The sequence below is a fragment of the Periplaneta americana genome, chromosome 16 (genome assembly GCF_040183065.1).
Source record: "Periplaneta americana isolate PAMFEO1 chromosome 16, P.americana_PAMFEO1_priV1, whole genome shotgun sequence".
In the NCBI taxonomy this organism is placed as follows: Eukaryota; Metazoa; Arthropoda; class Insecta; order Blattodea; family Blattidae; genus Periplaneta; species Periplaneta americana.
Window position 1 is genome coordinate 13135132 of NC_091132.1, and position 26702 is coordinate 13161833.

Below are 26702 nucleotides of genomic sequence, written 5' to 3' on the forward strand. Positions count from 1 at the left end.
AGGACGAATTAATAGCTAGAATTGCGAATAATGTTACCCTCATAAAAGTCCAAGACGAGCTCGGGAGAGCAGCATTTACTGTTGTCAACAGAGCGAAAAAGCGCGGAACTGTATTGGTATCGTGTAAATAAGCAGCAAATGTAAGCTGTTGAATACTGTTTACTATTGGTTCGTGTCGCGTGAACTGGACCATGCGGTTTTAACCCTACTCTGCTACTTTACAGAAGTACAGCACTTATAATTCTTTTTTCCTTGGATAAAAATGACAATTAGACGTTTAGTTACTATAGCTATATTGTTACTAACTGCATGATTTTGACAGCTTATATGTTTTTTTAAGTCATAAAAATTCTGCCACAGAAAGAAATTCAGCGGGATATACAGGGCGTTTCAAAAATAGAACGACAAATTAATTGTGGTAGTAGCCACAGAGTAAAGAAATATGCCGGTGAAAACCCTACAGTCCTATTTTAAATAATATTCAAGTTATCATTCTGTGAATTTGTTAAAACTTAGCCCCAATAATGAAAGGTCTAAAAAAGGAAATATATATCTGTTATTTGTAGGAAAGACATTCTCAATTTTTTTTTTTTACCTATTATTGTGGAAAACTGAACCTAACTCATAGTGATTAGGCAGTGTATGAAGAGCTGTTCTCTAATTCCGCTGCAAGTTAGAAGTTAAACAGTTCCATGCCAGGTAGTAAACAAAAATGTCCAACACGTATTGTGTATATCAACACACTGCCTAATCACAAACCACGTTTATTTGACATGTCAAGAAGTGTTTGAGTTAGAAGATTGGAGCCTTTTTCTTTTGTGTGCTTTTCTTTTAGTTAAAAGTATGCCAGAAGGTTTTGCCGGTCTGCTTTTGAGACACACTGTATATCCCGTGTATTAAGACCAATCTTTACCAGAGTTTAGTCCCTGGCAGGATTATAATGGGCAGAGAAGTTGTGGCGAAGTTTTTTTCGCCTAAAACATCCCACAATTTCTCTAGTGTTCGCCACATCTTTATCACAACATAGGCTACCTAAATTACGTTAGTAATTAAAATAAATAAAGTTGAAATTCAGATATGACGTAATTTTGTCTACTATCACAGATATTCAAAATTGACGTAGTTTATGACTCCCAAGTTCGTCGTGATAAAGATTCAGCAGGTAATGGTGGCGTGGGTGTACAAGTAATAGGCCCAAACTTAGAGTAATGAAGCTTTAAACCGTAATGACTCTGAGCCAAGGAAGTCTTTCGTAAGTGTGGTAATGATAAGTACAAGCGAACGTGTCCTCTTTGATCTCTCGTGACCCTGGTAGGGGTCTGTTCCCTTATTATTGCGAATATCAACTGAGGACCTTCGGTTGTCAGGGTTAGCAAAGAAAAACAACAAACAAACAAGTGGAACTAACCTGCACTGTAGATGCCTTGTTTGGAAGAAAATGTACAAACACATGACGAAAATGAAAGTTAGTTCATTGCCGCAGTCCACTGTATTAGCTAGTGAGGGTAGCGTGAAATTATGTTGACAAATTGCTGTTTCGTAATACCCCATTTTCAGTAGTATCATTGTACTGTTTTCTCATAATAAATGATTTCGTTACATTTTACATAAAATGCGTAAACGAACATAACAACACAAAATTTGATTTTTATTCTAACCAGAATGTGAAATTACTGAATAAAATATTTGGACGTGCCAAATAAGTAAAATATATAAAACACTAGCCTATATTGGCTAAATGGAATAATTCAGGCATTTTTAATAGAAGGATAAGTTGAAAAACACGTAGGAAGAGGAGGGAATATACGACAACGAGGAAGAATACAAACAAGAATAGAAAGAGGAGGATGAGCAAGGAGAGGAAGAGGAGGATGAGGAATAAGAGGAAGATGAGAATGAGCAAGAAGAGGAAGTGGAGGAGGAGGATGAGGAAGAAGAGGAGAGGAGGATGAGGAAGAAGAGGAGAGGAGGATGAGGAAGAGGAGGATGAGGAAGACGAGGAAGAGGAGGATGAGGAAGACGAGGAAGAGGAGGATGAGGAATAAGAGGAAGATGAGAATGAGCAAGAAGAGGAAGTGGAGGAGGAGGATGAGGAAGAAGAGGAGAGGAGGATGAGGAAGAGGAGGAAGAGGAAGAGGAGGATGAGGAAGACGAGGAAGAGGAGGATGAGGAAGACGAGGAAGAGGAGAATGAGGAAGAAGAGGAAGAGGAGAATGAGGAAGAAGAGGAAGAGGAGGATGAGGAAGAAGAGGAAGATGAGAATGAGGAAGAAGAGGAAGTGGAAAAGGAGGATGAGGAAGACGAGGAATAGGAGGATGAGGAAGAAAGAAAAGAGGAGAATGAGGAAGAAGAGGAGGATGAGGAAGAAGAGGAAGATGAGAATGAGGAAGAAGAGGAAGTGGAAGAGGAGGTTGAGGAAGACGAGGAAGAGGAGGATGAGGAAGAAGAGGAAGATGAGAATGAGCAAGAAGAGGAAGTGGAAGAGGAGGATGAGGAAGACGAGGAAGAGGAGGATGAGGAAGAGGAGGAAGAGGAGGAAGAGGAGAATGAGGAAGAGGAGGATGAGCAAGAAGAGGAGGATGAGAAAGACGAGGAAGATGAGAATGAGCAAGAAGAGGAAGTGGAAGAGGAGGATGAGAATGAGCAAGAAGACGAAGAGGAGGATGAGGAAGACGAGGAAGAGGAGGATGAGGAAGACGAGGAAGAGGAGGATGAGGAAGAGGAGGATGAGGAAGACGAGGAAGAGGAGGATGAGGAAGACGAGGAAGAGGAGGATGAGGAAGAGGAGGATGAGGAAGACGAGGAAGATGAGAATGAGCAAGAAGAGGAAGTGGAAGAGGAGGAAGAGGAGAATGAGCAAGAAGAGGAGGATGAGAAAGACGAGGAAGATGAGAATGAGCAAGAAGAGGAAGTGGAAGAGGAGGATGAGAATGAGCAAGAAGACGAAGAGGAGGATGAGGAAGACGAGGAAGAGGAGGATGAGGAAGAGGAGGAAGAGGAAGAGGAGGATGAGGAAGACGAGGAAGATGAGAATGAGCAAGAAGAGGAAGTGGAAGAGGAAGAGGAAGAAGAGGAGAATGAGCAAGAAGAGGAGGATGAGAAAGACGAGGAAGATGAGAATGAGCAAGAAGAGGAAGTGGAAGAGGAGGATGAGGAAGACGAGGAAGAGGAGGATGAGGAAGAGGAGGAAGAGGAGAATGAGGAAGAGGAGGAAGACGAGGGAGAGGAGGAAGAGGAGGATGAGGAAGACGAGGAAGAGGAGAATGAGCAAGAAGAGGAAGAGGAAGAGGAGGATGAGGAAGACGAGGAAGAGGAAGAGGAAGACGAGGAAGAGGAAGAGGAAGACGAGGAAGAGGAGGATGAGGAAGAAGAGGAAGAGGAGAATGAGCAAGAAGAGGAAGAGGAGGATGAGGAAGACGAGGAAGAGGATGAGGAATAAGAGGAAGAGGACGGTGAGGAAGAAGAGGATGAGGAAAATGAGCAAGAAGAGGAAGAGGAGGAAGAACAAGAAGAGGAAGAGGAGGAGAATGAGCAAGAAGAGGAAGAGAAGGATGAGGAAGAGCAAGAGGGGATGAGGAAGATGAAGAGGAGCAAGAGGAGGAATAGGAGGATGAGCAAGAAGAGGAAGATGAGCACCGTGTCGTGTTGCTAATGACTTGAGTACAAGACTTGCTGTCAGTAAGATTCCCATAACAAAACAAAAGCCGGCGATTATTTTAAATACGAAGTAATTTGCTGAAGGCCAGCAGTTCCGATGCCGCTTACGTAACATATTACTCGCAGTCGGCTGAGACAGGGGAAGTCAGTGATCACGCGAGGTCCATCTCACGTTTACCCTCTAGAGTCCAGAGCGTCTGTTTACATGCGAGCGACACTGTCCGTACAAAATAAGTTGATATGATCTAGGTATGGAAACTGCAATGTTGATTGTATATATCTACAGTATTTAAATCGCAGGATCTAAAATTTTTCGTAACAAACCAAATCTGACATGTTTAATCTACAGAAAATGGGGGGCGAGGTACATTAGCCACTTTGATAGTTATGTCTACATTACATCTCAACGTGCCAACACAATTCATATCGTCATGTTAACAGGTCCACTTTCTACAGACGTGCGGTACCAAAGTCTTACCGACTTGTAATTCGAAGCTCCCCGAACGACATACTGTACTCCTAGCTAAAACGACGTTGAACTGATGTTACACTTTCAAATTTTGCAAATGGCAACAAGGATTGAGCTCGTTGTCTCACGGTAAAAGGCGTGTTTTGTTTTTTTTCAGTCGTTGCTAAGTGACAGTAAGACTTCTTTTGTTCGTAAAAACAAAATTATATAAAACTCCTGTTTTTTAACGTTACAGTCATATTTGAAATAAAGTAAGTCCTTTTCACTAATTCCAAAATACGTCATTTTTTTAAACTGTTCAGAGTTTGTCATTTTTGCACGCCGTGCAAAAGAAAAAAGAATTGCAAGCTGTTTAACAAAAACGAAGTTTGCATACTTTTTTCAAGAAATGTTTTCATGTCTTCTCAAATGGATCAGGCTGTATTACACAAAGAAGACAGAAACGTCGCTGGGAATGTTTTGTTTCAACTACTACGTACATCACATGACGGAAGTTACGTAATGTAATGAGAAGTGGTTTGGACCAAATGTCTCCATTAGACACGAGTCGCTGACAACGAGGAGCATTTAAGGGCATGAGTTCCTCAGATCCGAAAATAACATTCATTTTTAACACAGAAAAACTGCAACACACGAAATTCACATTATGACCTGTAGCACATTAAACTCACAAAAAAGATATAAGTTAAACATAAAATAACAAAAAAATAAAGTTGTCATAGAAACGACTACCTACCACAGAGCTGCTACACCGCACTAAACAAGGCCCATAAAATCAATAGGCTACTTCTTTCTTAACGTGGAAGCCTCTATGCAGAGTATTTCCGAGGTGGTGTTACAAACTTTCAGGGATGATGGCGAAGGGTTCGTGTATCAATTTGAGATAAGGAAGCCTGGTCCGGAAATGACCGAGTCGAAAGTTACAAGCAAAAATAGTTGTGTAGAAATGAAATAGTTTTAATCCTCTGTACACCTTATTTATGTGTATTTATCTGTACATCTTACACATACTGTATTCATCTGACGTTGTTTACGTTGTATACTTACAGTATTCCATTCAGTGCGCTGTCTGAGGGATGGGGACAGGAAACTACACTAAAGCAATGCAGATAGCGTAATGTGTAACGGACATGGTCGGTCCTGATATGCACGTCTGTAGACAGCAGTGTATGTGTACAAGTTGCAGTGTACAGTCGATCAGTTCTAGTGAAATGGAAGAGTACACGACAGCGGAATAAGTAGATCTGATTTTCGAATACGGATGAGCCAATCGGAACAGTAGACAAACTCACAGATTGTATCGGGACAAGTACCCACGCAGGAGACATTCGGCCCATATCATCTTTCCACGACTGTTCCAAAGATTAAGGGAAGAAGGGCACGTGGTGCCAAATTACAATTCCATTTCCACACAATTATTTTTGCTTATAACTTTCGAGTCAGTCATTTCCGGATCAAGGTTCCTTGTCTCATATTGATACTTGTGCACTTCGCCATCATGCCTGAAAGTTTGTAACACCACCTCGGAAATACCCTGTAGATAGAGAATGAAGCGTGACGGACCACGTGAAAAACAAGGTTCATTATACTGTACACAGAATGAAGTGAAATGTTTGCTTGTGGGGGCCTGCATCTGTTTTTTCTCATTCGTGGTGTGAATATGAAATCAAGATTGCAGTGATCGTTAATTCTCTATCAAAACATTCAGGTATTTACTGCGAATGTGTCTTGCAATTTGTATATCGAGTTTTGTAACATACTGTGTATTGTATTATTACTGGTAATAATAAAAGTAATACGAAAATCTCTTTCTGAAATATCGCAGCAAACTCACAGAGTGATTGCAGTGTTCAGTCTGCGTGCAGCTGAGACAAAAGATGCAATTCGCAGTGGGATCGAGTATAAAAATTGGGGGATTCGTGACCTTTCTAGAAACGTTTAAAAGTTATGTAACTCGTGTATGCAATGTGTAATACAAGGTAGCATAAAAACCGTGTTGATGAGTAGCACTACCATCGAGCACAAAGGCACGCAGTGATGAGTGGAAGATAAAGCAGTATGCTGACTGCTCTGTATTTATGTGCGGTATAATTGCGAGAAACAATTACGTGACTCAGAACCAATAAAAAAGGAAAACTTGTTTACCTTTAATGTATGCAAATTACTAACCAACAGACACTCGATTTTAAATCAAACTTTCCGCTCGATGAATATGCAGTAAGAGTGCGGTACCTGATCCTTCAAATATCCTTCCAGATCCTACTTCAGAATGGTTTCCGAAAAAGAAAGAGGACTTAGTAAAATCGTTCCTATATGTAGGTATATCTATAAATGTTAAGTGTTATGATTTATTTAACGACGCTCGCAACTGCAGAGGTTATATCAGCGTCGCCGGATGTGCCGGAATTTTGTCCCGCAGGAGTTCTTTTACATGCCAGTAAATCTACTGACATGAGCCTGTCGCATTTAAGCACACTATCCTCTATCCGATATGCCGTGTGCTCTGCTGTAGAAGACATAACTGTACGACTACAAAGCGCTCAGGCGGGGATCTACTGTTCTCCAACCAGGAGATCAACCGTGAAAGGAATGTGCTTACTATTGCGTCATCTGTTGAAGCGAAGTAGATAGACAATATTATCGTTATAACGTCAGCTTAAAAACCATGCGCTCTCCTGCATATGTTATTTCCTATATGGAGGGATTAAAAGACCAGGAGATTAACAGTGATCTAATTTTGTAACTAGGGTAGTATAAATATGTGTGTAACAATGTTATTGTTTGTGCTGTGAGAGCGAGCCAATAGAGATACGAGTACCGACGTGTGTGACCTTATGACATCAACATTCATTCACAGCATTACCCCGCTTCGTTTCATTCCGCAGAGACTTTCTCGTGGTTGGAGCACAGAAGAAAGTGTTAAGGCTGGTTCACAATAAACCGGGAACGGAAACGACAACGAGAACGAGAACGGAAATAATGTTAAAATAAACGTATTTAAATGTGAGCATTCACAATAGTTAATTGTGACTGTTCACACTTAAATACATATATTTTAACAATATTTCCGTTCTCGTTCTCGTTGTTTCCGTTCCCAGTTTATTGTGAACCAGCCTTTACAGTAAGTAAGGGAATGTAGTTGTAGGAAGAATCACAATCATACAAACAGGACAATTTGTGCTATAAGTGCATGTTCTCTCACTGTGCATAACCTGTGTTCAGTGTGTCATTTATTGTGTTCTCCATCTGAAGATGACTTTTTAAATAACTTAAGTCGAAAATATTTGTGGAACTTTGTAATGTAATAAAACAGAAAATTAATTCTGTATTAATATAAAGCGATAAGTTGTAGATTGAAACTACACAACTATAATTTAATATTTCATTTCATTGTTAATTGCAATTTCAATCTGTATAATGCCAAAAACATTATTTTAAATTATTGAAGTTCATTTTCCTCACTTGAAAGACCTGCTGCAGACGTTTGGTATTCTCTATATCAGGTAATACAACGTTAACAGTTGCAATTCTTAGAACAGAACGTAACTTAAGTGATTGTCTAACAGTCGACTCCTTAGCCTACATTTGTTAAGTTCCATGAAAGAAACTGTTCACACCTGTACTGCCGAATATTTATATTACTTCTGAAACAAATTGAAGTAATTGAGAATATTGTGGTGATGAGTTCGATGCTCTTTAATCCTTTAACATGAGATTGAGTGATGCAGTGCATTAAATTTGTACTCCTCTATCACATCTAGAATAAAACTGCAGGTTCCCTCTCCTTAGAAGGGGAGGTAAGGTTTGAACGCGTGCTGTTGCCGGAACGAAATTGAATCACAGCACGTAATAGAACGGGACGACATCGCTGACCTACATGGTGAAACGATTTTGAATAAGCTGAAACTATTCCCCAAAATTAAAAATATGAGTTTAACAATAAATTTTACAATTTGAACAATACAGTATATAAAACTAAATAGAAATAGCTACAAATATTTACATACGGAATACTAAATAAATTTTACAAGAGAAAGAGTTCATCCAAAGGGCTGGACTCGGGAAGACTACCCAAAACGCTCATTGCATTTCCGCGTTGAATTGCAATACTTAAACGTTGACGCAAATAAGTAGTGCAACGACGATCACCAGTAATGGAGATCAAAATTTGGCCTATTTGAGATACCAAAACTTTAGCGTCATGACTCCAAGGACCGAAGGTCTCCACAGCAAATGAGACAAAGATATAATTGTTTAATAGATGAGCATATTTATTGACTTTATTTTTCACGGCTAATTCAGCAGCAGATGCTGCGCGTCTGGAGGTATTCGGTAAGTGAAACTTAGTACAAGAATAATATTTCTTGAGAACTTCTGAATGTAATTAGTCATTATTTTCTGATTTGTCTTAACATAATATAAAGGAATTATTTTTTTTTGTGGAGTTACTGCACACTTTTGTGGAAGTAATCCTAAGTGACTAGATTTTCATCCATTGTTGCAACATCAGTAGCAAGTACATGAACAAAATTAGAATTAGACAGCATAAGTCAATTACCGATACTTTCTCTACCATGAAAAGCAGATGAAACTGTGTTGCTATGTAAATAACAATGTTAGTCTTACAGAGTTTCTGAAAATTTACCGGAAGTGTTAATAAGAGTAAAATCTCTTTAAGAATACGAACTTACGAGGTTCACTAAATAAAGATAAGCATGGAATATAAGACAAAAATATGGCATACCTTCGACTACAATCATGTTGTATCATAGTGTTGTATTTGCATGTACCTTTCGGGTTTAATGACCCTTTCAAAAACAGAGATGATGCCTGCAAAAGTAGCGGGGCATTGTCCTCGCGGTATTTATGGAGGTACAATTAATTTTGCCATGTTTATGATGCTAGATTCCTCGAACGTGATGTTGTATGCAGAGAGTGCCTAACGGCACTGAATCTTACGTGATGAAATGATGGTAGCACACAACAAGATATATTACTAATTTGCACTTTGTCCAATGCACGATTATCAGTAATAAACAGATGAAATGCGGAAATGAAGACAAGGAAATTACCAGATATAAAACCAGATAACAAAGGAGTATTAGGAATACCAAGAAAATTGAATCGAGTATGTAAGAATAGTTGAAGATGATATCCTTCAAAAGATGTAAGTTGTTGGTCAAAAGAAGATAGGCTACATATGGGATATATTATTATAATGTACCGAAGTACATATGATATTTCCATGCAGATATTCTGCGTCAGTATACGATGGAAGAGTAATGGAACGGATAGTGGCTTAGTGGATAAAGCGTCAGCACGTAGAGCTGAAAACCCGGGTTCAAATCCCGGCGCCGGAGAGAATTTTTCTCCGTTCCATTACTCTTTCATCGTATAATGACGCAGAATATCTGCATGGAAATATCATATGTACTTCGGTACATTATAATAATATATATGATATGCGTAAATCACTTCGTGATTTAAGACGGCGCTTATTCCGTCGGATCCCGGCCAACTAGTCACTCATTACGAGTGCACCTCAGCACATGTGTGGACTTCGGTCCTAGGTTCATAGATATCTAAGACGTAGTGCAGAGGGCGGCCACTAGAGGGAACCCAAGAGTTGGAACTTAAAACTGAGACGATTCTTCCGACGCCGGGGTGGAATCCGGTGTGGCTTAGTGGATAAAGCGTCAGCACGTAGAGCTGAAAACCCGGGTTCAAATTCTGGCGTCGGAGAGAATTTTTCTCCGTTCCATTACTCTTTCATCGTACATATGGGATGATTTTGGTGAGGTTTGAAATCGGAATGGGCAAATGAATCTAACTCTTAGAATGGAGCAGGAGAAAGAGGATTTTGATGTTTCTCCAACTATAGTCAAATTTTATTCATGAACTTCATATTGCAGGAGCCGAAAACCATTCCGGTCAATAATAATAATAATAATAATAATAATAATAATAATAATAATAATAATAATAATCCGTGGCGCTACAGCCCCTGAAGGGTCTAAACCGACCAGCCGGCTGCTGGCCTCACGCCCACATGCCAAAGCAGAGGTGGACGATCATCCAACCAGAATGGAGGTAACGTGTGGTTAGCACGATGATCCCCCCCAGCCGTTATAGCTGGCATTCGCAACCGGATTTCGCTACCTATCGTAGCTCCCCAAGTACATCACGATGCTGAGTGGGCGCCGGTCCCATACACTGGCCGAAATTTCATGAGAAAATTTCTTCCCCCATGTGGACTCGAACCAGCGCGCATTCCGTAACGCGAGTCCTAGGCGGGATGCCTTAGACCACGACGCCATGGCGCGGGACCCATTCCGGTCAATGTTGAACATAATAGTACGTTAGTCAATTAAATATATTTAATAGTAGTGGTAATAATAATAATAGTAATAATAGTAATAATAATAATAATAATAATAATAATAATAATAATAATAATAAGCATTATCTTTTTTAATGTGGAACATTATTCTGCGTGTCACTCGAGAAAAATTGTAACAAAATTGCAGCTTTGCTTCTTTCGAAAGATACATCAATGTCACCAGCAATGCATTCATTAGTTGAATTTCATTTGTTCATTCATAGTCCTGGTTGTTCTATTACAAACTGGTCGAGTAAAGAACGCAATGTGTGCTTATGTTGGCAGATCCATTGTCAGTTGTTTTTATATTTTAAGAGGTTATGTGCGTCGCAGAATTTCTTGAAAGGAACCCATAGTCATCCGGGATAACGTCTCTTTAAGGCAATTTCAAGAATAACGATGACGAATTAATTTAATAAAATCATGATCGCCAACATTCGGAATAGATAAGCATCTCAAGAAGAAGAAGATTAATTAATAAATTAATGAAGTATTTTGATGCTTCTTTATTTCACTGATTTATATCTTTATTCAAGGAGGCCGTGTTAAAACAGTTGCTGTACATAACTCATTTCAGTATCAGATGGATTCGGAAATGAAATGCTTGAAACTTTTTTAACGTGTAAAAGCTTAACGAAATATTGAGTTTAATTTTAATTTGATCGATAATTAGTTACTATCCGTACACAAATGGTTGTGATTAATAAATGCGAAGAGATAAAGAGAGAAATAATATAACATAGTCTGATTGTAAAGTATTTAAATATCTGTGGTATTAATTTTCAAATAAATAAAATTCTCTTTAATTACGATTCCAAACAACTCACTGGCGTCATGTCATATTGATGTCAGAATCGTTTCGACTATCAATTGCATTGTTGTCTCTAGACTTGGTCTCATGGAATGAGGAAGCGATTATGAAGTAGTTACCAATAAAGTTTCGGCCTTGTTAGGTTAAAATACGGGAATCATAAAGACAGAAATTAAAAGAAATATAGAACTTTTATTTCAAATCCCAAACATGCTTAAAATCCCAATCATGCAATAACATGAATGCTTCTTGAAATTCCCTGCCACTTTCTATTAATTATTATTTATTAATAATTATGTTCACAAAATAGTAGGGCCTACTAATAAATGCCACCAGAAATTTTGATTTCTCCTATATAGATCTAATTTTCTCTTGACATTACCAATGTTAGTTTTCTTGTCTATAAAAATAGTTTGTGCGAGATCGTGCGTATTTGCTTGTTTTCCGCACAGAACCAATACGCGGTAAGTGTGAAATACCACATTCAGTATTCCCAACGTAACACACATAACAATTTCCCTCTTCTTACCGCTTAAGCGCGACATTCATTTTACTGCTTTAGGCTTTTAACATATTATTTTTAGAGACGTTTAACATAGTAATAATTATAAATTGGAAACTTCCCACTGCAATTTCACCTAAATTGCAATGTTAATTATTGTTTTTAAATATTTGCAAAAATTAAGTAAAGTCTACTACTCCACGAAACTTATTGCATTCCTGATACAAGTAACATTTAGGAAGCTGTGAAAAAATCAACAAGATTCCAGATGCCGATGTTATTACTGCAATATGTTATATAAATAATATTGTTAAAATATTAAAATGAAAAATAAATCATTACATAACCTTACCGTTTGTTTTAAGTTCGCATTTATAGACTGGGGGGGGGGGGGAAGACAGACGTATATCACGGCCTGCTGGAGTATAGTAAACACAGAAAACATTTTATAGCAACAATGTTGAAGAAAGATATTTTGGTTTTCCGAAGTTGCCGTCATTAAACAGAAACCAACATGGAGATTTCATTGCAACTAATTAGAAATTCGTCTTTCAGGTATGTAATAAACGATCTTCGCACAAAATAATGTACGATACACGAGCGGTATGTTTGTTTTCATGTTCTCGGAAATTAAAAAAGCTCAACTACGTTTCGCTTTTTCAATCTTTTCCTCGACCATGAAAACGTCAACATACCGCTCTTGTAACGTATATTACTATTACAGAAAACTTTTGACTTATACTCCTTAAGAATAGTCTGTATTAAATTCTCTAAATGAAGATGCTTCAAAACAAATTTAATTAATCGCCTGTATGCTAGAGTCTTAAAATATTCTTACACGAGCAAAAAAGAAAAAGGATAATCGATTAAAAAGGCGTTACATTTTGAAAGGATGAAAATTTGCGACCTTGGTTAGAATTGTGTTGAACGTTACAGATTCGCTACAGTTCTTGTACTTGAACTTCTGTTGACTAAGGCACGGATTTCCAGGATGCATTTAATACGACACGGCAAACAGCTGGAAGATTGTATGACTTGAGGCTTTCCCGGCGTTTGATGTAGAATAAACTCTTCTAGGGTTCTCAGCCAGGTGAGTTGGACATTTGCTTCCAAGCTTTCGACGGCTAGCTCTGCCATCTTCTTCAGGGAATGAAGTGATGTGGGACCATCATTCCTTGAAGAAAATGGCAGAGCTAGCCGTCGAAAGCTTGGAAGCAAAGCTCCAACTCACGTGGCTGAGAACCCGAGAAGAGTTATTCTAGCTGGAAGATTGTTGAATATCTCGAAATACTTGACATATTATAAAACAGAAATCGTGGCCCAGCCATAGCTAATGCAGACTTTCTCACCAAGAGGAAACACATTTCCAGTTTTGGTAGGTTTTGTAACATACAAATAAGAGCTTATCCTAGGAATATTCATGGTTTTCTCGTAACGTTTTCATTTCACTTTACTCCGTCACTTTATTCAGTTTACTATTATGATGATTATTATTATTATTAGTAGTAGTAGTAGTAGTAGTAGTAGTAGTAGTAGTAGTAGTAGTAGTAGTAGTAGTAGTAGTAGTGGAAGATTCATGAATGAAACTAATTTAGACGAATAATATTTGATGAATATATCTCTCAATATGGAAGTAATTTACAGTAACGGTAACCAATGGAATTTTACTTAATTATTAACTTCCAATCAGGAGGAAGAAAAAGAACATGTTAGTGAGCATGAAGATGAAAATGTTGACGAGAAAAATTAAGGTAGTATGCAGGAAGAAGATGGAAGATACAAATTGTAAGCAGGAGGAAGATGGAAGATAAGGTAAATGTTCAGGAAGAATAATACAAGAACAAGAATGTTGACCTACCGGGAAGGAGGAAAACGGAGAAGGCAATCTAAATGTAAACATATCACATAACTCTCACCTTTGACAAGCATTTGACATTTGCTCACAACCTTGTTTTCGAGTTAATGACCGTCAGACTTGAAGTATTTACAGAAGAGCTTGGCGTTAGCAAACACTTCAGAGATTATCCTCCTTGAATGCGGCTCTCCGGCTACAGTTACGTAATTGAAGATACATCATAACAGACTGTTCACTTCTCTTATGCGAATTTTCGTTGAAATATTAAATGTCAAGGACGGGAAACTCTTTTTGCAATATGTTGTATCCGACCGAAGAGATAACAGTGAACAATCATCTTGAAGTTAATCCAAGAAAATGAGACCACAGCATACTTCTTATTACTGTGATGAGATAATAGGTACGAATTCTTATTAAATGTTAGGCCCGACCGTAAAGAAAACTGTGAACACTAATACTCACAATATTATGATACCTTCTCAGGAAAGAACATACACATAACAAAGTATGATAAATAATAATTATTTACAATTATTCTGAAAAATACAGAGTGTACTTAACCCTTTGAAGCATAGTGGTTACACAGAAGAACCACCAATTTCTTTCTTTCTAAATTTTATGGCACAGGTATTCCACCAAGGAACTACCTCTTGAGTATACATAGAGGTGCCATCTGTGTTTTGAAATTGTGTGCAGAGTTAAAATGATGAAAAACATTTATCTAACTTTGTTATGATCCATGATATGAGAAACATAAAAAATTAATTTGTGCGAGATCGTGCGTATTTGCTTGGTTTCCGCACAAAACCAATCCGCGGGAAGTCTAAAATTCCACATTCAGTATTCCCAACCTAACACACATAACAATTTCCCTCTTCTTACCACTTAACTGACATATTTACTGCTTTAGGCTTTTAACATATTATTTTTAGAGACGTTCAATATAGTAATAATTATAAATTGGAAACTTACCACTGCGATTTCACTTTAATTGCACTGTTAATTATTGTTTTTAAATATTTGCAAAAATTAAGTAAACTCTACAACTCCACTAAATTTACTGCATTCGTGATGCAAGTAACATTAAGGAAGCCGTGAAAAAATCGACAAGATTCCAGACTCATCATGTTATTACTGCAATATGTTATATAAATAGACTAATATTGTTAAAATATGAAAATGAAAAATAAATCATTACATAACCTTACCGTTTGTTTTAAGTTCACATTTATAGACTGGGAAAAAATATATAGACGTATATCACGGCCTGCTGGAGTATAGTAAACACAGAAAACATTTTAAAGCAACAATGTTGAAGATAGATATTTTTGTTTTGCAAATTTGCCGTCATTGAACAGAAACCAAGATGGAGATTTCATTGCAACTAATTAGAAATTCCTCTTTCAGGTATGTAATAAACGACTTCGCACAAAATACTGTACGATACACGAGCGGTATGTTTTCTTTCAATTCTCGGAAATTAAAAAAGCTCAACTACGTTTCGCTTTTTCAAACTTTCGAACATGAAAACTTCAACATACCGCTCTTGTAACGCATATACTATTGTGCTTCAAAGGGTTAAAAGAATATAGCAGTTTATTGACGTTATATTATCACTCAGATGAGGCGTAGAAAGTTGTTTGTAGGCTTAAATGAAAGAGAAAGGAAGACAGTTTTAATTGTATGCATGCGCAGATAGCTTTCCTTTGTTTTGTTTCCTTGGCAGCGATAATAACAAAGATGGCGACTCCTCAACAGAAAGCATTTTGTGTTTTGAAATTTGAGAGTTGTAAATCGGTTATAACAGTTCAACGTGCGTTTCGTAGGCAATTTAATCGTGATCCCCCAAATGCCAACAACATCCGTCGCTGGCATTACCAGTTGGCAACGACCGGTTGTCTGTGTAAAGGTAAAAGTGTGGACGACCAAGAGTGTCTGAGGAGAGTGTTCAGCGCGTTCGGGACTCTCTCTTACGAAGTCCTAAAAAGTCAGTTAGGAGGGCTAGTCGTGAACTTGCAATGCCAGTGATGACAGTATGGAAGGTCTTAAGAAGTCGCTTACATATGCGTGCCTACCGTTTACAATTGTTGCAGGCTTTAAAGCCTACTGGTTCTTAGGAAAATATCTGGGGCTAAGAGGGATGAAGTTACAGGAGAATGGAGAAAGTTACACAACGCAGAGCTGCACGCATTGTATTCTTCACCTGACATAATTAGGAACATTAAATCCAGACGTTTGAGTTGGGCAGGGCATGTAGCACGTATGGGCGAATCCAGAAATGCATATAGAGTGTTAGTTGGGAGGCCAGAGGGGAGAAGACCTTTGGGGAGGCCGAGACGTAGGTGGGAAGATCATATTAAAATGGATTTGAGGGAGGTGGGTTATGATGGTAGAGACTGGATTAATCTTGCTCAGGATAGGAACCAATTGCGGGCTTATGTGAGGGCGGCAATGAACCTCCGGGTCCCTTAAAAGCCAGTAAGTAAGTAAGTAAGTAAGTGAGTTTAAAGCCTACTGACTACGCTGTTCGCTACAACTTCTCGCTTGCAATGTTGCAGCAGGAAAGTGATGACTTTCTTGATTGTGTTGTGTTCAGTGATGAATCAACATTTCATTTTAGTGGAAAGGTTAACACACACAATGTCAGAATCTGGGAATCTGAAAATCCCCATGAATTCGTACAATCTGAACGAGACTCCCTAAAACTTAATATGTTTTATGCTCTTTCCCAACGAAAGGTTTATGTGTGCCGTGTAACAAACGGGGTTCGCATTCAACACTAATGAACTTATAATGTAAACTTAAGACGTTACTCTTTCATTTAACATGAATTTTGTTATTGTCATAGTTAAAGTATCATTAAACATCTTTAAAATCGCTCTATTCTTTTATGTACACCCTGTATAACACAATACAGAATTCCGAACATAATGGAAAGAAAAATATTGCACCAAATTATATTTAAAATAAACTCTAGAAGTAATCAGTTAATCGCGACAGGAAACTCTGTAGCCCCTTCGCACTCGTTAGAATGCGTCCTGATTTACTTCAGCACCGCAGGCAGGCAGGCAGGCATAATTTGTCTGTGTGAGACGAACAGGAAGGACTTGTCGCTGTCCCTTGCTCCTGGCGAATAGTTAGCAACGACCCGTATTCCCTGAATGAGAGCTGTTACGTGACTCAGCTTTCCGTTATTCTCAAAACGAACAGATACTAAGTAGGGCTGGGAACGGAGCGGTTCGGTTCGGAGCAGTTATTGTGACGTCATTACTCGGTTGAACCGAGTACAGTACCGAGTACAAATTTGTGGCGGCAAATTTAAAATTTAGATAGATTGAGTCTATTTTAGAACGTACTTTGAAAGTGAAACCAAGCGTGTTTTAAAAGCGTTGTAGTAAAGCGCTCTCGCTTCGCCAATTGACGAGAAAAAAGTGCTTCTCTTCATTGCAAAATGGCGGTTGCAAATTTCATTTGCGTGATTACAATTATTTGCGGAGTTATTTTGTCTGAAAGGCCTATTTAACTATCAGTGTTGTTATATATGACAGACGAAATAAAATTGATAAAATCATTTATAATACTAACAGCTAATAAATTAACATACGAGGTAAACGTTAAACGCTCTAGCTAAGTAAAAAAGAATATACAAAGAAACGGGCTCCATGAAGCGCTGCCTAAAACACTTAAAAATAACACACAAAATTATTTACTTTTACGGAAAGTGGGTAAAATAATCAATAAATCGTGGAATCTTAAACTGAAGAACATAATGTTTATTTATTTTATAACATTACTAGCCTTCAATACAACCATGTTCCCAACATATTTTAATATTAATCAAACACGCTATTATTATTATTATTATTATTATTATTATTATGTACAGTAATATGTTCAGCCTGTCAGTGTTCATTAGGCCCATTTGACAGGTCATATAATAGGATGAACTCCGCTTCAATACTAGAGGCCTTTCAGTGCGCCTTAGGGATAAGGAAATAATTTGTCCTGCAGCAGATAATATTTAAATACAACAGTACCTACGTTGTTGTCTGCTAGAATTAAGTAAAACACGTGAACTCTGTTTGAACGTTTGAACTGACCGGTAACGGCTACGGTTAACCGAGTAACTTCGGTGCTCCGCTGCCAAGCACATAAACCGATAGAACCGAGTAACTCAACAGTTCTACTCGCTCCGTCCCCAGCTCTAATACTAAGCACATACACTGCGTGCGACTCTCTATCCATGTTTTCAGCACAACATAAAACAGTTTATTTGAAGAGAACCAGTTCCAACACATTTCGTATGAAACTGAATCCGGATCTATCAGGATTGTAATGTTTCACTCTGAATTGAACAGTTCGCAGTGTGAAGTGGATGGTGAGTTTGTTATACGTCAATAATGACATAAAGTATCTGTTGGTGCTGATTACATAGTGACAATTTTGATATTTTAAAGTGGTGATAGAGGAGGATAATGATGCTTTGCAGTAATGAAATGAGATGGCAGGGAAATTGTGTTACCATCGTCATGAAGAGAGGAAGCCAGTAAAAAGAGAAAGTGGAGGATAGAAATTGGAAAAGATGGAGAGAAATTCAAGTTAAAAATAGAGGAACTGGATGATATGGGAGTGGGAAATTGAGAAGATAGGTGAGGAGGTGGATGAGAAAAATTGGGTAGGATAGAGGAAGAGGTGGATGAGAGACGAATTGGAGAGGGTAGATGAGATGGATGAGGAGAATTAATTGGTAACAGGAATTGTTGATGGTAGGTCTGAAAGTTTGGTAAGAAGAATAAATTGCTGTTTGTAGCTGAGAAGGTTGATAGATATTGGTGATTGTAGGTGAGAAAATTGATAAGTGGAATTTTATTGCGATGGTAAGTGAGGTTGATACGATAAATTGCTGATGGTGCATGAAAAGCTTGATAAGAGAGATTATTGGTGGTACATGAGAAGATTGATAAGAGAAATTGCTGATGGTACATGAAAAGGCTGATAAGAGGAGATTGCTGATGGTAGGTGGGAAGGTTGATAAGAGGAGCTGGTGATGGTACGTGAGGAGGTGGTATAGGAATTTTTGATAGTAGATGAAAAGGTGAATGGATAAGAAATTGAAGGAGGAAATGAGTAACAAGAGAAATTTATAAAGAAAATATGGATGCATTGATGTAATATGTGTGCACTTACACATTTTCTTCGAAGGTTGAAACAAGTTTAAACCCATACTAAAACGTAGGCTATTCCATCAATGCAAATGCACCTTGAAAGTACAAAACCTGTATTCACAGTACCTACATCCCACCTCTTCAAATAATACTTAACAATTTTCGGTTACGTAATTTTATTCATGCTCCACTGAGAATATAATCAAGTATGCTCCATCGAATACTTGATGCGATTCCCTGTTAAACCGAGAATTTGATGTATGTAATACAGCCTAACAGAGTAATGGTTGCAAAGGATTTCATTATTTTCCTTGTGATGCCTCTAAAACAAACACTGTGCATCATCGCCAACAAGGTCGCGACTTGGAGACACTGTTTTTATTTTTGATTATGTAAAAGACAGTTTATTTAAAGCAGACATTCATCGTCTTCGGCTTCATACCTGAGGCTAGTGAATGTAATAAGAATACGGTATTGTCTATATTTCTATTGTCTCTCCTTGAGTAATTTTATTTTTACCGCAAATTTCAACATAACCTATTTCAGTTTTTGTGTGGTGGAAAGAACCAACAATTTAAAGCAGTAACAATTCACACTCGTACAGAGCGAAGCATAAGTAATGCCATTAATTTCAGGGGTTATTCTTTGAGCTATTTTAATAAAAGAGTTTAATACAATTTTGTTCGTTTTGCTTCCTCTTAGAGATAAAAATTGTTTTATATGAAACATTTCATGGAAAGCCATTAATTTAATTCCCAATATGCTCAGTCAATTTAAAAGAGCAGTGTATTTTTTATTGGGTTATTTTACGACGCTGTATCAACATCTAGGTTATTTAGCGTCTGAATGAAATGAAGGCGATAATGCCGGTGAAATGAGTCCGAGGTCTAACACCGAAAGTTACCCAGCATTTGCTCGTATTGGGTTGAGGGAAAACCCCGGAAAAAACCTCAACCAGGTAACTTTCCCCGACCAGGATTCGAACCCGGGCCACCTGATTTCGCGGCCAGACGCGCTGACCGTTACTCCACAGGTGTGGACAAGAGCAGTGTATTATGATAATAAATTATTGAAAGAAATTTAGGTTTGTCCTTTAAATATGCAAAAATTTGATCTGAACAAAGGTAACATTGTAAAATTTCTTTGCGGAATGAAACGTTACCTCTTTTCTGATCAAATTTCTGCACATGGAAAGAATTTTAATTTTTTCCTTTAAATCATTTATTATCATAATATACTACTTTCTTAAATTGACTGAGCATATTGGAAATAAAATAATGGTTTTTCAAACCACACTATGAATGTATTTCACATCAATTTTTATCTCGAAAAGGAAACAAAAAAGAGCAAATTGTTTTTAGGTTTTTTATTTGGAATATTTTAAAGAATAACCCCCCGGAAATTAATGACATTACTTACGGCTTACCCTGTATATTGGGCTCACGTTTACGGTAAGACGTAGTAATGGTCAGAAATTCCAGTGGTCAAGGTTGAAACTACTGGTCCAAAACAATAAGTCGAATACATTACACCAATTTATTGTGAATCATGTTGACAATTTACCTTTGACTTGGATGTAACATATTTTGTTTCTAGAACAAATGATTGATATTTTAGTGTTTGCTGAAATTTTAAAACTTATTTTATGGATAATGTTTACATTATTATGAACTGAAAGCTGGTTTGACTTTCCATATCACTAAAGGGCCTGTTTCAAACATACATTTCCTCTAATTTAGATAAATAATATCCACCCAAGACTTATCAGACCTTCATGACCTTCAAAATTCATGAAAAATGCTTTCGCCAAGAAAATCAGTATGACACCGAATAGTTACATTTTACATTCGTTAAACAAACGATGTATAGGTTTTTCAAAAGTAAGAGTAACATTGAGTAGAATACATTAACAATCTTAAAAATTCTGGTACTGGCGTATTACACAAGAAATGGGATTTTTTGCATCATCACTCATTGCCATAACTTCATCGTAGATGTTGTATTTGTCCTTCATTTTGTTCTTATACAAGTTACAGTTTCTCTTCTATGTTGTATAGAGCTATTCTCAGTTCCTTTTCAGGAATATCTGTCACATTATGTGCGTTGGAGTCTTTCAGCTCATCATTATTGTCATAGTTTGCTCAAGAACACACTTTCCTTCAGATAGACTCACAATCAGTAATCTGCTGGCTTTGTATCTGGCGATCTTGCAGGCCAAGTTCCAGGAAAGTATATATTGCTAACATTACCACCAGAACAATCAGAAACAAACTCGTTGTCATAGTGATGCAAAAAAAAATATATACATTTCTTGTGTAATAAGGCAGTGCCAGAATTTTTAACATGTGTAGAAAGTTTGAGCAGTTAAAGTTATATTTTACATTTGAAAAATTCTACAACTTTGGCAACAATTCCGGATATCAAAAATGAAAAATTGAGATGTTTTTCTAGATCATAACTAGGGGTAGTAGCGACAACCTGACGTCAAACAGTTTTTTTTTCAGTATCCTTCCTTGTAGGCGGAGGAAGATCACAAATAGAACACTGTGTACCGTAGACTTCTTTGTAGAAACTTTAAAATTGACAGGGACTTCATCGAATCTCAATAACTACACTAAACATTTATGCTGTTCGTGATTGTTATTGAGAGCATGGGTTGCAATTCTAAGGGTATTTGGGATTTGAAGTAACATTTTAGTATTTCTTTTCATTTTCTGTTTCATACTCCCAGCATTTAAATTTAACAAGGCGGAGCCTTCTCGTTAACTACTTCATAATCGCTTCCTCATTCCACGAGGCCTAGTCTCGAGACAACAATGCAATATTAATAGCCGAAACGATTCACACATCAGTATTATAACGCCAATGAGTTGTTTGAAATTGTAATGAATAATAATGTGGCATTAGAGAGAATTGGATTCATTGGAATATTAATAATATAGTTAAGTACTTTAGAATTAGAATATGTTAAATTGACTATTTCTGACTTTGTCCTCCCCGCGTTTATTTATCACCCCCATTGGTGTACGAATAATAATTTTCTGTTAAATTAAAATTAATTCGGGTATTTTGTTACTCTTTCACATGTATACGTTAAAAATGAATGCATTATGGCGCCATATTCACTTCATTCCCTTTTATGTTTTATCACAACTGACTCGATTCGAAACTAGTTTGTTTTAAACACATTATTATTATTTCAGTTTTCCAAGGCCTACTGTAGTTAAGATGGAAATACTGCCTCAGTATTAACTTAGTTCATCCTGAACTACGATTATTTGCATTTATGTGCAGATAACGTGATTGGAGTTTATAAATGTAAGGACATGGCATAGATTGGGAAATTATCAAAATATCCATACTGGTCTTACCTGAGTGAAATCGGCACCGATGAAGGCCTGTTCCATGCCGATCCAAACTGTGATGGGGATGAGTAGTTGCTGGTTAGGCTTCTTGAGCTGATAGGCCGTAGCTGACAGGAGCTGTATACCGCTCAGCTCCGAGCTGTCAGCTCGCCGTTGCTTCTCGCCGTACCTGAAGAAGAAAACAATTGTTGAGCTTGAAGAATGTACCGTGAAAATTGGTTTTGCCGGTGACGCGTGACCTGAAGATCTGGTGGTGCACAAAACCAGAGCATTTTTTCACATTACGCGTATTTAAACAGTCGTGTTTATTAAAATTACGAAGTATATGATTATGTCTCGTGACGAGAATATTATACGAAATGGCAATATAAAAATTGAAAATTAATCTTTTGAAGGTGTGGAGCAGTTCAAATATCTGGGAGCAACAGTAACAAATATAAATGACACTCGGGAGGAAATTAAACACAAAATTAATATGTGAAATGCCTGTTATTATTCGACTGAGAAACTTTTATCATCCAGTCTGCTGTCGGTTGTTCTGTATGGTTGTGAAACTTGGACTCTCACTTTGAGAGAGGAACATAGGTTAAGGGTGTTTGAGAATAAGGTGCTTAGGAAAATATTTGGGGCTAAGAGGGATGAAGTTACAGGAGAATGGAGAAAGTTACACAACACAGAACTGCACGCATTGTATTCTTCATCTGACTTACTTAGGAACATTAAATCCAGACGTTTGAGATGGGCAGGGCATGTAGCACGTATGGGCGAATCCAAAAATGCATATAGAGTGTTAGTTGGGAGGCCGAGACGTAGATGGGACGATAATATTAAAAAGGATTTGAGGGAGGTGGGATATAATGATAGAGAATGAATTAATCTTGCTCAGGATAGGGACCAATGGCGGGCTTATGTGAGGGCGGCAATGAACCTGCGGGTTCCTTAAAAGACAGTAAGTAGTAGTTTATTAAAATTATCTTGTGATGTATTTGTTCATGTAAATTACTTTTGTTAAATTTATGGTTGAGATTCGTCTTTCGCGTCTCTGAATTCATTATTTCTCTTCTACATTCCACGAAGGAAGAGATGGAGGACTTACCGCATACTCAGTAAAATCCTGTCGTAAGTCTAAAATCGCATAGGTCAATTAATTTCGTAAATTATTTCCAACGCTATTTCACTATAATATAATAAGAATATTTTTTTTATATGTTCAGTCGAAATGACTTATCAATACTTAAAAACAATAACAAATATTTATAAATATAAATAATTCATTGAGGTTAAAAGATTTAATGTTAACTTTTTCGCCTATTTGGCATCTTCAGGCTTATATTCAAAACTATCTCATGTATTACATTAATTTTGCTATGATTGGAGTAACCATTAAATATAAACAATCTTAAAATAAACATATTAAAACCATATATTTTCGTGAGCTATCCAGGAAAGGAAATATCTTCTAATTTGGGTTCTTATTAAATTATTTAACTTAAGTCCACTGAAGAACATTTAAGAAAAAACAACATGACGAAGCATTCCTTGCGAAAGGCTAAAAAGGTATGAAAAGTATGTGTAGCGTTTCTTACGCTAAATTTTAGATGAAGACTTACATTATTTTTTAATTTTCAGGGACGAAATCTGCGTTTCTCGGACTCGCTCTACCCTAAATAGGAAATCGGTAAGTTTTTTTAAATGTATTGTATAGGCTTATGCCTGTAAAATAGTCGACTTCAGTAAGAAAAAAGTGCAGTGACCTTAGTTAAATGCAAATTTGTTTGGGCGATAACACTAGTTACAGATAAAAGCATAAAAACTGGTCTGAGGTATAGGTGATAGTTACAGAAGAACACATCGCAGAAACTCACCGTGTCCGGGCTGGAGGTATCGAGAAATAATTGTTCAGTATTTATTAACAGAAGGATATTTAATTATTATATGTTTGACACAGGATGCAGAAACTCTGCAAGATTTCATTTTTATAACAACAATGCTAGAAATCTATACAGCAGAGCAAGAAAATTGAAGAAAACAAAAAAGATACGATTTATCATTGCGATTTATATCACGAATTGTTGACAATCAACATTAATCATTCTAATTGAACGTAAAATGTGGACACCACAGCTAAAAGTAAAGATATGAAGGGTTTTCGTCTATGTGTTGCAGAATTTCAGCCGCAAAATTTTGTCTCATCTTCTATCGTTCGGCTGAAAGCGGCGAAGAAGCTGGAGTTTGTATGCACGCAGTTTTGAGTCGTTTATGAAGAACGTCATGAACAGTTGATTTGGCATTACACGGAAGATTAATAAAAAATTTGTCTGACCAAAAATATGGATTACCCAGCAAATTTAATTTATACAGATTTTAATGCATTGCCTATTGAAGAAATTTATAAATATAGTTTACTAACTTACTACCACAGAAATCAAATAAAACATAAATCTAATCGACACGAATATCGTACTCGAAGACAAAAGTCTACTTTCCCATTAATTGAGCCTAAATGTCATACAAGTGCAGCTCTTAAACATGGTGCTAGTTTCGGCCCAAGACTTTAAAATAAAATTACAAACCATTTTCCAAATTTTGAAATATTTAAAAAATGGAGCTTTTAAAAGATAAATTTGTAAAATTATCCATGATATATAATATTAACAAATGTGTGTATTTTTTACCTTTTATTTTTGTCGATTATATTCATGTTTTTATTGAATATCACTGGCTTCTGTCGGATTGTTAATTTATATTAAATGTGTATTTTTCTTTCTTTTTCTCTTACTTCTTTTTTTTTTTTTTTTTTTTTTTTTGCTCTTGTGTGTTATTTATTGGTTTGAATTAAGTTACTTACTGTATTTAGTAAACTGTCCTTGTAAATTTTACGTTTTATTATTGGCTAAGACCACACCGTACACGAGCCTGGCTCTTACGGTAGTGGCTAGAAACATTTTTGTTTTATAAATTTAATTTGTACTCACTAGCTAGCTAGTTAAAAATATATCAAATATCAAGAATCTGTTACCTTTGGGAAGGCCGGGATGTAGATGGGAGGATAATATTAAAATGGATTTGAGGGAGGTGGAATATGATGGTAGGGACTGGATTAATCTTGCTCAGGATAGGAACCGATGGAGGGCTTATGCGAGGGCGGCAATGAACCTCTTAGTTTTATAAAAGTCATTTGTAAGTAAGTATATTTTATGCAATTTTGAGACATCTTGATCTTTCACAGGTAAATAGACACGCGCAAACCATTCACAAGCTATCCTAAGTTCCTGTCAAGCAAAAAGTCGAATGAAAGGAACTCGGACAGTACAGTAATCTGTGTTCTGTGAGATACTTACAAAATGGCTGTGTAGTTTTTGCCCTGTCTCCTTTTAGCCCCTAGTCAGGATTATTAATTTAGCACGATCACACGATATAGCAAGAAGACAGGCGCAATTGTCCGATCTTTTATAGCGCGGCGAGAGTAATTTCATGAGACAGCAGCATTCTGAATGGAGCTTCAAGTAATTTTATTCACGGTTGTTAAAACTTCGTAGAATGATTTAAGGTCACATGTACAGTGTGTTTCATAGCAAACGATACAGCACTACAGAGGACGGACACTGGAAAGTTTTCTTTTCTCAATCGTACTATCAGGGACTGGAATGCTTTACCTGCAGACTTACTAAAGGCTTTACCAACAACCAAAAATATATTTAAAAATAGGCTTAAGAAATTTACTAATAGACGGTAATTACACACAGTATTTAAAGGGTGTAATTGATATTTTGTTATTGAAGTGTTGTATCAGTGAAGGATTATGTTGTGTCAGTGAAGTGTGTTGTGTAAGTGAAACGTGTTCCTGTCAGGGAAGCTTTAGGGTGCTATTCATAGACATTTCGCTAGCCCGCGCTATGATCGTGCTAAAAAGGATTCTTATCGTATCATATCGCTAATACTGGTTTATGAATACGAAAAACGTTAGTTCGCTGATCATTCACCGAAAGCCCGCGCTAAGAATGTCTAGGAATAGGGCCCTTTTAGTTTATAGTGGCAGTGCAAAGTATTTGAACAGTGAAATGTTTTTGAAGTGTTAGTGAAATCAGGGTAGAATCAGTGAAATGTGTCGTAGTTCCAGTGCAGTGAGTGAGTTGACAGCGAAATGAGTGTAATGTGGAAAGGTACTTGTGCAGATATGAACATATCATACTCGTGGGTTTTAGTTCGAACTTAGGTTTAAGTTACAAATTAGATTTACTTTAAATGTTATTTAAGTGATCGTGCTTTATTTAATTTAGGATGTTCCCTGTTATTATTATTATTATTATTATTATTATTATTATTATTATTATTATTGTTAGTATTCATTATTAGTATTAATATTATTTGTATTTTTTTATTAATTTGTTTATTATTGTCATTATTGAGTGTAATTGGTTACCACTGCCACCGGGTATATACCCATTGTAGTGTGAATAAATACATACATACATACATACATACATACATACATACAT

General features: G+C 36.9%; 1 protein-coding gene and 1 long non-coding RNA gene across 6 annotated transcripts in view; one reads left to right on the plus strand and one right to left on the minus strand.

Annotated features, from left to right (window-relative positions):
* Positions 1-26702, minus strand: part of LOC138716310 (UNC93-like protein) — a 298280-nt gene that overhangs the window by 29467 nt on the left and 242111 nt on the right. For all 5 annotated transcript variants that reach the window (XM_069849261.1, XM_069849259.1, XM_069849256.1 and 2 more), the window contains one exon: positions 22210-22372. In XM_069849261.1, the coding sequence (XP_069705362.1) occupies positions 22210-22372 (163 nt within the window). The remainder of the gene's footprint in view (positions 1-22209; positions 22373-26702) is intronic.
* Positions 23830-26702, plus strand: part of LOC138716311 (uncharacterized) — a 417126-nt gene continuing 414253 nt past the window's right edge. Inside the window, exon 1 of the long non-coding RNA XR_011336634.1 lies at positions 23830-23881. This is a non-coding gene — a long non-coding RNA (uncharacterized lncRNA). The remainder of the gene's footprint in view (positions 23882-26702) is intronic.